This window comes from Trachemys scripta, chromosome 7 (assembly GCF_013100865.1).
Source record: "Trachemys scripta elegans isolate TJP31775 chromosome 7, CAS_Tse_1.0, whole genome shotgun sequence".
Lineage (NCBI taxonomy): Eukaryota > Metazoa > Chordata > Testudines > Emydidae > Trachemys > Trachemys scripta.
The window spans coordinates 72,723,800-72,738,085 of NC_048304.1; the positions used below are offsets into that span (position 1 = coordinate 72,723,800).

Genomic DNA, 14,286 nt, shown 5'->3' on the forward strand with positions numbered 1-14,286 from the left:
TAGACAATTTGAATTCAAGCATTTAATTTGCTTGTACCTACACTGTTACTACAAAGGCCAGTTCTTTGGAGCTGGATTTTCTAGATCACAATGGATATGCACAGAATTTTTCACGGTGACTTTGAATGACAAAAACTTTTTGGAGAGAGATTTAAGCTTATTGTTTAATTTTCATCAGAAAATTAACATAATGTACACATGACCAATTTTAAATCTTTGCCTATTGTGATCCCATTAGGTAAGGCAGCACTGGTAACAAAGTGTTTAAAATCTAAGATCTAATATGAGAGGCATTAGCTCAGGCCAGATACCAAAAAAAAAAAAAAAAAGATTGGTTTTGTTTCTAAATAAACAAAAGGTGACATTTCTTTGAAATGGGAGTTCATAATAAAATCAGGGCCTGCATTAGACTTTTAATCTATTCATTATTTAAATACAGGTGCTTCACTGACATGTAATCTAGAACAAAGAAGAGCATGTTTAACCTTCAGGAACAGAATCGCTGGGAAAAAAAGTATTGAACTCAAATGAGCACAACTACATGAGTGTCACAGCTCATAAGCAGTGCTGAAGATTAAAGTTGCATGTTGAATAGTGCATGATTAGAGACTGCTAGTTGAGAACAATTTACTGGTTGCCAAGTGCCAGACATTAGACTGAAAACGTCTACCCAATAGGTGCTAGTTGAGATATGTGGTGAACAGTACATGGGAAAAATGTTTTCTAAATATTGCTTGCAAACCACATTATATGGGAATCTTGCATTTTCCTCTACAACAAATGCCCCTGCTTGTTTTCTAGGATAGTAAACAATCTAGATTTTATTGTTTATACATTTGAAAACTATGGAAAAGAGTTTATCAAGAAACAAAAGACTAGCCCCGATGCCTACATTCAAGTAGCACTTCAGCTGGCATTTTACAGGTATGTTTATCAAATCATGGGATTAATATATTGTGAGCACAGATTTACAATTAATCAGTAAAACAAAGGGCTCAGTTCTGCACCCAGACAAACTTCCATTGGCATAAAAGGGTAGATCTGCTGGATGGGGTCCTTAAAAAGCAGGATGGAAACCCATAATAGTAGTCACTTTGTTCTGACATATAGCACCCTCTCATATGGTACATGTTTGTTTTACAATTATAATGGAACTATTTAAATCAGTTAGAAAAGTAAGCAAAACATCCACAGTTACTGCAAAGTTACAGGGCCTATAGTTTAAAAAGCTGAAGGGAAGCAAATTCTCATTTGCAGATAAATCAGAGAATGGTTACAGCCTCTTGTCTGTCTATTATAATCCAAGTTGTAGCTCAGATTCAGCATATAAAATTTAATGAAAACAAACTCAGTCCTGGGCTTCTCTAATAATGGTGTGTAATTACAGGTCACAATCAAGTCACCCAAAAGCTTGAAATGAGTAAGCACATGACTGAGTAGACTCTTTAGCATAAAGGAAGTCCTGGGGAAAGAGTACAACCTGTCTAAATAGGCATAGGCAGGCTGCAGCTGTTAATACATAAACAAATGATACAGACCCGGCCAGGAATAGTAGACCCAGGTGCCACTCCCCTTCCTATATGGGTTTGGGCCCAGAGGTTCTGTACAGTGCACACCAACATCACTTCTAATTTATTTTTCTGTGCAAGGAATCAATGACTGATTGAGCCATAGTTAAAACCCATGAGCACAATCTATTCCTCTCCCATCCCCTCGCCTCTCCATCTTATTTTACCACTCCTTCTTTCCTCATTCATCCCATACCCCACATTCATTATTGCCTTCTCTCCACCACTCATAGTCCCCCTTTCACTCTCTGTCTCTCTCACTCTCTGTTTCACTTTGTCTGCCCTCTCTCCCACCCCTTCCTCTCCCTGTCCCAAACAACCTCCCCTCCATTTTCACTGTGTCGGGGGGCAGCAGAGAGGATGGGCATAGAATGTGGCAGCAGCTGCCCACCCCTCCAGAAGTAGCCAAGGGAAAGTGAAGCCCTAGACCTCTGTTGGAAAGCAACAAAGAGTAAGCACCTATCTGTGCATGGCATCTGCCGGTAGGGGGTGCAGCTTGAAGCACACTGCACAACCTGCCATAATGCCCTCAGTTCCCCATCCACAGGGAACAACAGAGACCTTCTGAAGAGATCTCAGCAGCATATAGGGTTGGAGCTCCACTGCAAGGTAGTAGTTACTGTTTATTTCCCCCTGGACAGCTGTTGTTGGGCTTCCCCCAGGCAAAATGGGCATCCCAGGGTTTGACACTAAGAGCTGACCTTGGTTGCTCTTTTTACTCTACTAATCTCCGTGGCATTCCCATTTTCACAGGCTCTCTTATGGACTCTCAGGACACTTAATGTCCTAGGGTAGTGACTACTTGTGGGGTTTCTTACAGTAGACCCATTACACCAACAATCCCTAAACTTATCATATTAAATCCTGAAATGGTCTTTCACGTGACCAGATGCCAAGCTTGTTTCACCCACTTTGTTAGCTGAAATCCAATAATGCCAACAAAGGACTGTCTATAGCTTGGTTATGAGAGCATGGTGGGTCCCAACTATAATACAAATTTCAACTCTGCTGCATAGATTGGGGGACAACTGAGCTATAAGACAGCCCCTGATTCAACTGTAGTATAGACAAGCCAAAGTAATTTGTAAGTTATTTTCAGTGGGGATACCAGTAAGTTCACTGGTTGCAAAAGCAGGGGACAAAGGACTGTAAACAGATGGTAACATGCTAATTTCCATGTACAGTTCTGCTTGTAATCTGGGTTTTCACCTTTGGCTCTAAATCTGAAATGGCATTCATTTCCTCTTTTAATTTTCTGTGACATACACACACACAGAAAACATGCAATGCATTTCTTTCTTGTTTTAAATAAAACATGTTCCAATCTTGTACGTAAATGATTAATCACACAATTATTTTATCATGTGGCACTAATAAAACACTCCTTGAGATCTTTCAGTAAATTCTAGTTTTATTAGCCTTGTTTTTACATACCAAGTAATTTTTTACTAGCACTCCATAAATAAAATATATTCAACTGTACACAGCTCTTTGTATTGAAAGGGCCATAGTATCCATCTTTTGGCAATTTCTTATATAATTCTATTAACATTAAAATGAAATATTACACAAAAATAAAATCAACCTTGTAAAAATAAAACGTACTGAGCCTATTTTTCTTTTTGCCGTTATGATTCCCTGAAACAATTACTCTCTGCTTTTCCTATTTCATTCTCTCAGATGCCACAGGAGACTTGTTCCTACCTATGAAAGTGCTTCCATACGCCGATTTGAAGAGGGAAGAGTCGACAATATTAGGTCTGCAACCCCAGAAGTTTTAGCTTTTGTAAAAGCAATGATTGATGACAAGTCATCTCTACTGGTACGTTAATCTCTCTCTTTTGCTTTTATTTAAAACAGAACCAAAAAAATCATGCTTCTCTTACCTATAGATAAGGGTGACAAAAATGTAGACCTCGTAGACTATAGTCAGGTAGAAACTCATTTCTGTGAGAACCAGACCTTCATGCTAAATATGAATATTCATTTTATTATTTGAGCACCCAAAAGCATGATCCAGATAATTACACCATGAGAAACAGAATCTGTGTCTAAACTTACTTAACAGAATCTTTTGTAATTTATACCCGCACAGCCAAATTCAGCTCTTTGGAGGATTTCACACTGAACTTGAAAGTTCAGGGTCATATACTGCACACTGGATTTTAGTTGGTTTGTTTGTTTCTATAGCCATGCTTCTGCCAAACATATATAGAGTTTATCTAATATGCCCAGTCAGGCTAAAACTTCTGAGATTAGATGTTTATGTCTTGGTCATGCTTAGGAAACAGCTTTCCATAATGCACTGATAGCCACTTTCTGGAACTGCACTCTTCAGCTGCCTCATGTGCAGATTCCTCCTGCACACACTCCATCCGCCTACCAGGAATATGAATAATTTGCACCGGCGGGTGGGTGTGTGGTGAGATGCAATTGCCAGGTCAGGGAGTGTACATGCACAAACAGGCTTACCCTAAGTTTTGTCCCAGGCTCTCCCCTTTGCAGTCTGCAGGAAAGCCTTTCTGTACATCTCTCTGCAGGTTTTGTAGGGGAGTCGTCCACCTCTGCTGTGCACAGATTTTCTGGTGGGTGCCTGTATGTGTCACTCTGCCAGAATTTGGACATGTTTGTACAGAGCTTCTTCTAGCATGTGATAATCAGGGTAGCTGCTTCCAAGTATCTATCAAAACTTGAACAGAAACATTGCAATGCAATGAGGCATGGTGATTTAAGAAATCTTAGTATAGTACAGACCTGTGTACAAAATTTCAGAGGCTGCATGAGAACTGTATAAGGAGGTGACAGTTTCCATTCCCCCACCACATCTTCCACTTCTGTAAGCCGTCCAGTTCAAAACCCATCTTGTGCTGAACAGAGCTCTCAGAAACTCCATGTCAAAAATCCACTGACAACATGAAGGCTGAGGTGGTTCCTGAACAGGACATAACTGTGTGATAACTCTCAGAAAATGATGACTTTTTAATGGTAATCACTATACTTTGGCCTGAGCTCTCCTCCAATCTGGCCAACCCATCCTACACAGGACTCACTGTCATGCTGAAAATGGCCTCTGCCTACCGGTAACCTCTCTGGTGATACAGTGCTACTGTCAACAATGCAGCTTGCCTGGGAAGAAGATGAAGTTTGTCCAGAGTGGGCAAGCCCTGAGGTACTTCCCCAGAACAGTCCTTTCTCTGCGCATCAGTCCCTGCCCCTGGAAAGCACGAAGTGCCTGGGCGCCACACCAGTGCATGCTCTCACTCTTTCAGAACCTCTAGTAGAAGACAGATGCCGCAATCAGTTTCCACCCCCAAGTTCTCTTGCCCCTTTGAACCATTGCTGGTGGCTCTTATCCCTACCTTTGTCCAATCAGATTCAACTATCTGGCTTCTCCAGCACTTGCAAAGCTTCATCATCTCCCAGTACTTTACTGCCTCAGCTCTGAGACAGTGTACCCACCAGTGATATCCTAATGGTGTTGCATCATGTGAGTGAGCAAGGGAATGTCACATGTGACCACACAGTCCTCATTTCTCTAGAACCACCTCTGCCAGCCTATGCCTCATTTTGTGTGCTCCAACCTTCCAAATCTTTATCTCACCCCTTGGCAATCATAAATATGGAGGATAATGATGTCATTATTCCATCTAAAGAATCTTGTAAACATCATGCAGTTCTGCCCAATGGAATTATGGTTTTCCTGGAGATTATAAAGTATGCATATTTTGTTAGAATATCCATTTGGAAAGGTGCAGGCATCTGAATTACTCTGTGGCTATTTCACGCATAATTTTTGGAACACAAACATTTGTTCAGATATGACCATTCCTTTCCAATCTAGACCCATATATACTATAGTTACAAAATGAATTAGAAACAGGATTCCCTTAGCTGACCTACACTCCACCAATGGAAGGAAAAAGGGGTGTGTTTTTTGGTTGGACTAAAAGACATGTCTTTTGATTTAAGTAGTCTTGAATTCTCTGAAGTATTTTTTGTTGGTAGCCATTAGTCCAAATCAAATCAGAAAATATTTTGCTTCTGATACCAAAGAAAGTGATTTTCAAATGACAGTTTGAACAGGCACCAAAGATTGAGTCTGAGTCAGATTGATTATCTAACACAGGAGATATATATCATACACTAGACACCATCTTCACAGGAAAGAACCTCTGACATTGCAGAGAATGCTTGAGAAACTGTAAATCAGATTTAAAGACTGCATTTTGTAATGTAATCTACATAAAGGACCCGGTGCCTGGCTCTAGTCTCATGAAGAGATATCAGATTCTGTGCTGTGAGGGTCTCTGATGATGCCCTTGGATTGCTTCTAAAATGAATTCTTTATTCAAAAGATCATTCATTGTCCATGCAAGCTGAAGCTTCCCTGTTCATTTAGAACTACACAAAAGAAGCCAGTAACTTTTGGCTGTTTCAAGATCTCCCTAATCTGAAACATCTCGCTTGATATGCAGTAGCAATTCTGCCTAAGATTGATCCCATGACCTAAAGTCTGTTATTTGGCAGGAGACAAAATTTACAGTTCTGTAACCAGAGATGTGAAGTAACTGTAACTGCAAAAGTTAAAGCAGTCCTGAAAAATTCTAGTTGCCCATTCACTCAGGGGAATGATTTTCTTGAGCAGCTGGTAAAATATCAATACTTTTTTTCATTAACATCACTGTCATTGTCATCATGATAAAGGACGCTCAACAGATTTAGTGCCTGGTCTGGTAAATTTCCATGATGGTTTTGCAAGGCTGGATTTAACTATGCAATTATTGTACCTTTTAAATTTTAATTACTCATACCTTCATCTGTTGCAAACTTTACTGACTGCTCACAGGGACCTACATTGACTGACCCTGTGTACAGTTACTGAGAATTTTCTTCACCAGTTCATCTCATCTCTACTGATCAGATTTTAGTTTCAGTAAACTGGTTCTGTTCACTAATACAATACATGTAATGGCACAGTTCATTCTGCTTTTAATTTATTAAGTGATACCTGCTGCCAATCAGATAAGAGTATGATTAAAAATATATTAGGCATTATGTTGGCTATGGACCTGATACGAACTCTATTAAGTTAATTGAAAGTCTCCCCATGACTTCCATTGGCTTTAGATTAGGTCCTATGACCTATTTGACCCTAAAAAAATAAGGCAATACCAATCAGCATAACTTTGAACCATAGTGGCCTTCCATTCATTCAGAATGCCCACAACAAAGGAGGAATTTTGGGGTAACCGGGGGCATTTGGGTGTACTGACTATTGGTTATTGGCTCATTGCCAGTAGAAGTTATTTCCTGCAGAGATTTTCAGTAATAGTTATGTTTCTATTCCACCAACAGGAATCTGAGAAGATGCAACGATTTAAAGATGCAATCGCGGCACAGACTAATTATACTATTTTGGTGAGTAAAATGTTGTTCTGCCTGGATGAAAACCAGTCAGTTTTATACCAAAAACATGAAGACATAATCACTAAGTACATGAACTTCAAAAACTTTAGATGCCTCTGAATATGGAGGACCACAGTGCCTCACGCTATCTTGTTGACTACCTGACCTACCATCCAAACAGCCATATGGCTCCAACTTCTATGATCTCACTTCAAGAAACACTTTCCAGAAGCTGATATTGCAAAGTTAAATGTCTGCATAAGACAGTGCTTGTTAACTTACATAATAACCTTTGGCCATAACACTCTTGGACATAACCTGTCTAAATATGTTAGTTCTTATATAGTGTTGTCACAGAAGATGGCCTTGTGTAGATGACCTCTCCAGATGGACACTGGGCATTTGTGTGACACTTATTATTAACATTGTTATTAATTATTTGTATTGCAGTAGCATCTAGGAGTCCCAATCCTGGAACCTATTGTGCTAGGCAGCATACGCACACAGAACAAAAAGACATTCCATGTCCCACAGAACTTACAATATAAGTATACAACAAGACGCAATAGGTAGATACGGACAGGCAGGCAGATGCAAGAGTACAATGAGACACCTACCTATATTTCCTTTATTCAGCACAGTATTTATTCTAGTGTCCAAAAATTCCATGAAAAGGTCTGTTTACTTTTAAAACTTTAGACCAAGGGAAACCAAGTGATAGCAATATGTAATGTGCTTTTGTAACTTCTCTTTTTGATCATCAATAAACATTAACCATGCTGACAACTGGGGAAAGGCAGGGGGCGGTGAGGTGAGGAAATGGGGCACACTAAGGCTACATCTATATTTGAGCTAGAGATGTGATTCCCAAGTCACACAGACATTCTCGCAGTAGCTCTCTTCGAGCTAAAAATAGTAGTGAAGCTGCACTTAGATGGGCAGCGGCAACCTGGGCTAGCCACTCCAGGTATGTACACACAGGGTCCAGATGGGTTTGTACTCAGGATGGCTAACCCATGCTGCTGCTTGTGCTACCATAGTTACCCTACTACTTTTAGTGTGCTAGCTTGAAGAGACCGAGAGCAAGTATGTCTACGCGAGCTGGGAATCACACCCCCAGCCAGCTTCTAAGATAATGTGGTGAGTGAATGTTAAAGGGTCTCATAGGGAACAGAAGCAAGCATGCATAAAAGCAATCAGCAAAACCTTTCTGTAGCCCTACCCCCTACCCCCTACCCCTACACACATACATACACAGATGGAACGGCAACTGCAAAATTCACATCTCTCCCAGAGTTTACAGGGATTTAGATCCAAGGCTTTTGTTCAAGAAGGTCTCTACTATACCAGGGGTTACTTTTCTAAAGCTGGCTACTGATGTATTTTTATATTACCCCTCGGGGGAAGCAGCTATGACTTTAGAGCCCAGTCCTCCACTGAGATAAGTGAGCACACTTTTATTGACATCAATGGAGCTGCATTCATATACTCCAGCTGAGAATCTGGTCCTTAGAGTGAAATGTATTCGAAACATTGACCTAGAACTTGCATGGTTATTAACAGCAAATGAATGATTGTATGATACTCCCTTTAAAAGATTATTGAACGTGCTCGACAATAAAACAAGGGGAGCCCCCCAGTGAAGAAATCACTTTACTAGTAAAACAACCCATTTTCTGTTGATTAAATGTGAAGCAGCTCAGTCTTGGTAACACTTCACAACCTGCTGCGTCAAGACAAAGTGCTGACTTACAATACTAATAACTTACTCAAGTCACTCATGATATTAATAATTGTTAATAACTAGTTTTGTTGGAGAATTTACCACCTTTAGTTTTGCCTTAGTCCAATGCCTAACAAATTCACTGTAAACTGCTGGGCATAATCATTGCTGATTACTGCTTAAATAGCAGTAATAGACAAAAAAGCATTCTCCACTAGTACTTATCCCAAAGCATGTGCAGAGTGTGAAGGGGAAGACATGTAAAAGGAGGTATTCTTCGGACTGTGGAATGAAGAAAGGGATAAGGAATGACCGTTTGTGGTGAAGGCACTGCACTGGGACATTGGGGGATCAGATCCTGGTTCTGCCACAGATTTTATTTTTTCTGATCCTTAGTTCTCCATCTCTAAAAAGGGGATATTAACACTTCTTTTATCCCATTCTGGGTCAGTCTTTGTTTATGCAGATTTTAAGCTCTTCAGGACAGGGACTGTTTCTCACTGTGAGTATGCACAGTCCCTAGCATAAAAGGGCCCCAATCTCAGTGGGATCTCTGGACACTCCTTTCCCTAAAATTACCAAAAATATGCAGTAGCTCATTTTCAGTCTAATGAAACATTACAAACATTAGACCTTTGTGTAACTCGTGGGGCAGAGCTAAAATTGCTTTGGGAACTTTAATTCTGGCTTTCCTAGCTTACAAGAAATTTAAAATCTCAACCTTAATATTTCATTAGCTTCCCCCCCCTGCTTTTTTGAGGACAGCTTAATATTAGCATGCACTTGAAGAGACAACGAAATTCAATTTTAGATGTAAAAGTACTCCACCTAGTTTTGATAATTGGGCATTCCCTCATTCTCATAAAAACATAATGTAACTGATGTGCTTTAAACTATGGGAAAATTCAAGTGAAGATTTACACAATCTGACTAAACTGTATATGTTACAGACTGAAACGTGCCAGCCCTGAAGAAAATAAAACATCCACCTCATAACACAAACAGCAGTTTAGTGTGATTTGATTTTCCCTAGTTAGGGCTTACCAGCAACATTGCTATCTTAAACTTGGAGCCCTAAAATTCAATTTAGCACAATTTTTTCCTACGTGTTGACTCACAGTTTATTTCGTTAGCCTGTCTCGGTCTCTCTTCAGACATGGCATTGATCTATGTTGCAAAAATGTCATTGCTAAGAGCCTTATAAATCTTGTGTAATAGCAAAATATGTCCTTTGATCATCAAGTCAACTTCCCTCAATAGGAAAAACCAAGGTAATCACTGTTATGTTGCACAATCCTTTCTCCAGTGTTTCTGAAACATGTGTGCTGATGGGCGTACAGACCATTGACCAAAGGGTGCGTTCTCCTTCATGAGCCAGACAAGGTTATTTACTCCCTGCCCCTTGCATCATTCATCTTAGATATTGGGACAATTCTTTTCTTGAGAGAAAAAACAAATTGCTGCCTTCTTACTCTTCTCCTTCCCTTTTAGAGCATCTTGTCTTAGCTATCGGTTCTATTTTAATTGCCGTTTGAACTTTCTTGTTCTACATCTAAATGATCTGCCCTTCCCAAATGATTTCATCAGAGACGAACTCTAGCTTTCTGTCCCAGATAAAGTCTACATATTCACCAATTGATTCACCAGGAACTTGAATATGTACCAAAAGGGTTTTTGACAGCATCCATGGCTGGCAGTTGTGAATAAACTGAAGGAAAAAGTTAGATTTAAACGTGTCTTTTAATCTGGAGTAACCTTCCACCCACTTCAGAACAGCCAAAACCTAGGCTGCTGTGGCCAAGATTTTTTAAAATAATTTTAAATTCGATTCTAGTCTCTTAAAGCACAGGAAGGTTGGAACAAGTAAGTGGTTATGGTTCTTAGGGTTATCTCTTCAACATTCCTGATAAGGACTTTGGAGCAATTAGAGGAGAGCTGACCCTAAGAGAATTCAGCCCAGGCCAATGCATGGCAGGATAGGACTTTGGAAGTTAAGTCAGTGGTCGCTTCAAACACTAAGGAGCAGAGGAATCCCCACCACCTGGCCCCATTCTTCTCAAGTGACTGGGAACCCTAGATAACTCTGTGGATATAAAGTCTGTTGGACCCTAAGCCCCTTATCAGCCCGGACCCAGATCCACAAGCAGTGAAATTTCTGAGAATAATCTGCTACCGTTTGGAGAGGTTTTGGAGCTTCCTAGAAAATTTCCTTGAAACCAGTAAAAGTACTGTGAAGTAAGATTTTCACAAGTGCCTAACAGAGTTTCATTGGAAATTGGATGTCTAACTTACTTCGTCTCTTTTAAAAATCCCGCCCATAATACTTACAGGACCTGATTTTCAGAGATAACGAGCACCCATAACCCCAGAAGGAGTTGTGGGTTCTCAACATTTCTCAGGATCAGGCTCTTACATAGCACTTAAAAGTACCTTATGAACTTTTATTATTGATTATCCACAATGTATATACGCTGAGTAATTTTAAAATACATTTAGGGCATTATTCCACACAAAGTCCCCCAAGTCTAACCAAGGGAAATGACAGCAACAGTTGGGAGTTCTGTAGTTCTGCATACTGTCAGTAAAACTGTGTGCTTTCTTTTATATTTTGCTAGGCCATTACTGGAATGGCAATTGACAATCACTTGCTAGGGCTCAGAGAGACAGCACGGGAGCACTTCAAGGAACTGCCAGAGATATTTACAGATGAAACATATTTGACAAACAGTCGATTTATCCTCTCAACCAGTCAGGTGAGTGTTTCAAATTCATGGGTCGTCTTGTAGCAAGATTCCCTGTTACAGAACTAATTTATTCCTAATCAGTTGATGATATAGTTCACAATGAGAATGGTGGCTTTGAAATATTGTGACAGTGACACTAACCGCCATGCAAAATTCCTGATTTTCATTCCACAGTATTTTTCTCTAGTCAAAATACACATAAAAATTGGCTGAAGCCATAACTTCCCTTCTCTATCCCAAAGCTGTACCCCAACTGACAGACAAACTTTGTGAAGCCTAGTCTTGAACACAAAAACAAATAACAAAACTTGTATGAGAGCCTTGTGCTTCCTTCCCTTCCACTTTAGGTCTCCCTTCCTCCCTTGCCCTTCTGAAGGCATTCTACAGGTATCCTGTAGTAATTCTGTTTTCCAGAGACAGCACAGCCATCAAGCCAGATGTGGTGACATTGTGGAGAGAGAGGTCAAGAAGCATGAACAAATATTTCTTTTTAAAAGCAGCTGTGTTTGAAATTTCAGGCTAGTGCTAGCTTAGGTTTTGCAAGGACCTATGCATGCTACTAAGAGGTACAAGGCCTCGCGCAGCCTTTCCTCACCTCTGAATACCTCCACCTCTTCACACTTAAAACAATACTGACTGGCTGTTACATGACTGTGACACACTTCCCGTATACCTGGTTGCAAGACTTTAGTCTATAGTCTCTGGAATATACCAGATGGGAAATTCTACTGAACAGTAACTTAGGAGGAAGGCAGCAGCAGAGAAACACATTCAAGAGCTTTAATCAGAAGGTGAGATGAAAACTTGTCAAGACAACAACTAGAAATGAGGGTGTGCTATTCAGATCCTGTGACTGGTGGGTTGGATATGTGTGGAGCCCAAAGGCAAGCTCATAGTTGGCACAGGCTAAGACCATCACTGGCTCTGCCTGTCCAACATGTACAGGCAGTAACAACCTGAACAGATTAGGGAATGTAGAGTGTAAATATCCTAACTGTAGCCTTATTCATCCTTCGAATAGTCACAAAAATTGTCAGTGTTGCAATTCCTGATGTGCAAATGAGCTTTTGCATTTACAGATGGTATATGCTGGTAACAAGATGATTAGCCACACCAATATTTCCTAGATTCAACATTTTGAACGATAATACCAGGGTCATCAAAACTTACAAATTAAATGTTTCTCTACATACAGTAGCAGGTTTAGTGAAAAAAGAAATATACATAGTAATTCATTTACTGACACTCTACCGCAACTATATAGGACTGGGACTGTGCAATAAAAAGGACTGATAATATTGTGCTGAAGCATAAAAACCTTAATAAGTAATTTGATCTGGTCATAATGTTTGTGGGCTTTCAGACATGAGTGAATGTAGCCAGAATACACTACATAAATTCTCCAAGAAACCATCCATGAGCAAAAAAGTGCTTCTGAATAGCTTTATGGCCTTCGGCTGTTGCACAGCAAATTTATCTGACAATTCTATGACTCTATTAGCAGGACTAATGGCTTGTTCTATGCCATTAAAAAGCCAAATGTCACTTTTGAAGGCTCATGTACACAAAGTCTGAAATATATAGATTTCTAACAAATCTTAAATTTCCTTCAGTAGGAAGTATTTCATCCAGCATTATGTCACAATTAAATTTGAATTGTAACAGAAAAATTGTTTCAACTAATAACTGAATGATTTAAAATATACTGGTTTTTTTTCCTGGCCTCCTGATAATAAATGTTAAGAGCTGCAAAAGTAATTAAACTTTGCACATTACAAGTTTAAATTAACATTGAGATAAGCTGAGTGAAATCTTAGGGGAATTTTAGGCAGCATTATTGTTGATAGGCATTCTGTAGAAATTGATAGTTATTCTGTGGAAATCAGTATGCAAAGCTAATAGCCATTAAAGGTCTATTTAAAATGGTAGAATAAGTGAAATATATGCATTTCAGTCTCAGACAATGAGCCCAGTTTTCAAATATAGCCAACTGAATAGAACATCCAAAATCTGCATTTGGACACTAGATCAGTGTTTAGAGCCATACATCACTGTTTTATCTGCCAAAATGCTGATTTTGGCGTCCAGCTCTGTGCTCCAGACTTCCTATTAAGGCAACCATATTTGGTAAGGAGATCCTCTATGTTTAAAATGTTTGGGGCTTTTAAAAAAATAATTATTTAATGTTAACTAGATTTCAGTGGCACTGTTAAACTTGAAATCACTCTTTCCCTTTCCCCATCATCAGGTTCCAACCACCATGGAAATGTTCTGCTGTTATGGGCCTGTGGTCCCCAGTGGTTATGGTGCATGTTATAACCCACAGCCAGAGCATATATTATTCTGCATCTCAAGCTTTAAAGAATGTAAAGAGACCTCCTCAGTCATGTTTGCTAAAGCTGTGGAAGAAAGTCTCATGGAAATGAGAGATTTGTGCAGCAAATGCAACTCTACTATGACAAAATCACTGTCTAAACAAGAAACAGCTGCAAAATCTCAAAATGGACGCAAGCTCTAACTGTCTGTGTGACTTATTTTCCTGCAACCTTTCCTTTCCCCCACTCTGCAAATCCTTATGAAGAAACAATGATACAACTGTTCAAAGGCAAGGTATAATGAGAAACATTTTATTGTAGAACAAAAATGCAGCTTGTTTTAGGTCTGAGTATCATTTATCAATATGAAAGCTAGAATACTATAACACTGAAGTATCAGAGGAGTAGCCGTGTTAGTCTGGATCTGTAAAAAGCAACAGAGAGTCCAGTGGCACCTTTAAGACTAACAGATGTATTGGAGCATAAGCTTTTGTGGGTGAATACTCACTTCGTCAGATGCATGCTCCAAT

General features: G+C 39.6%; 1 protein-coding gene across 1 annotated transcript in view; it reads left to right on the forward strand.

The window, feature by feature from the left end:
* Nucleotides 1-14,194, forward strand: part of CHAT (choline O-acetyltransferase) — a 46,663-nt gene extending 32,469 nt beyond the window's left edge. The window contains exons 11-15 of the mRNA XM_034777666.1: nt 802-924; nt 3,249-3,390; nt 6,924-6,986; nt 11,313-11,450; nt 13,690-14,194. Coding sequence (XP_034633557.1) covers nt 802-924; nt 3,249-3,390; nt 6,924-6,986; nt 11,313-11,450; nt 13,690-13,959 — 736 coding nt within the window. The 3' untranslated portion in view covers nt 13,960-14,194. The remainder of the gene's footprint in view (nt 1-801; nt 925-3,248; nt 3,391-6,923; nt 6,987-11,312; nt 11,451-13,689) is intronic.
* The last annotated feature ends 92 nt before the right edge of the window (nt 14,195-14,286 follow it).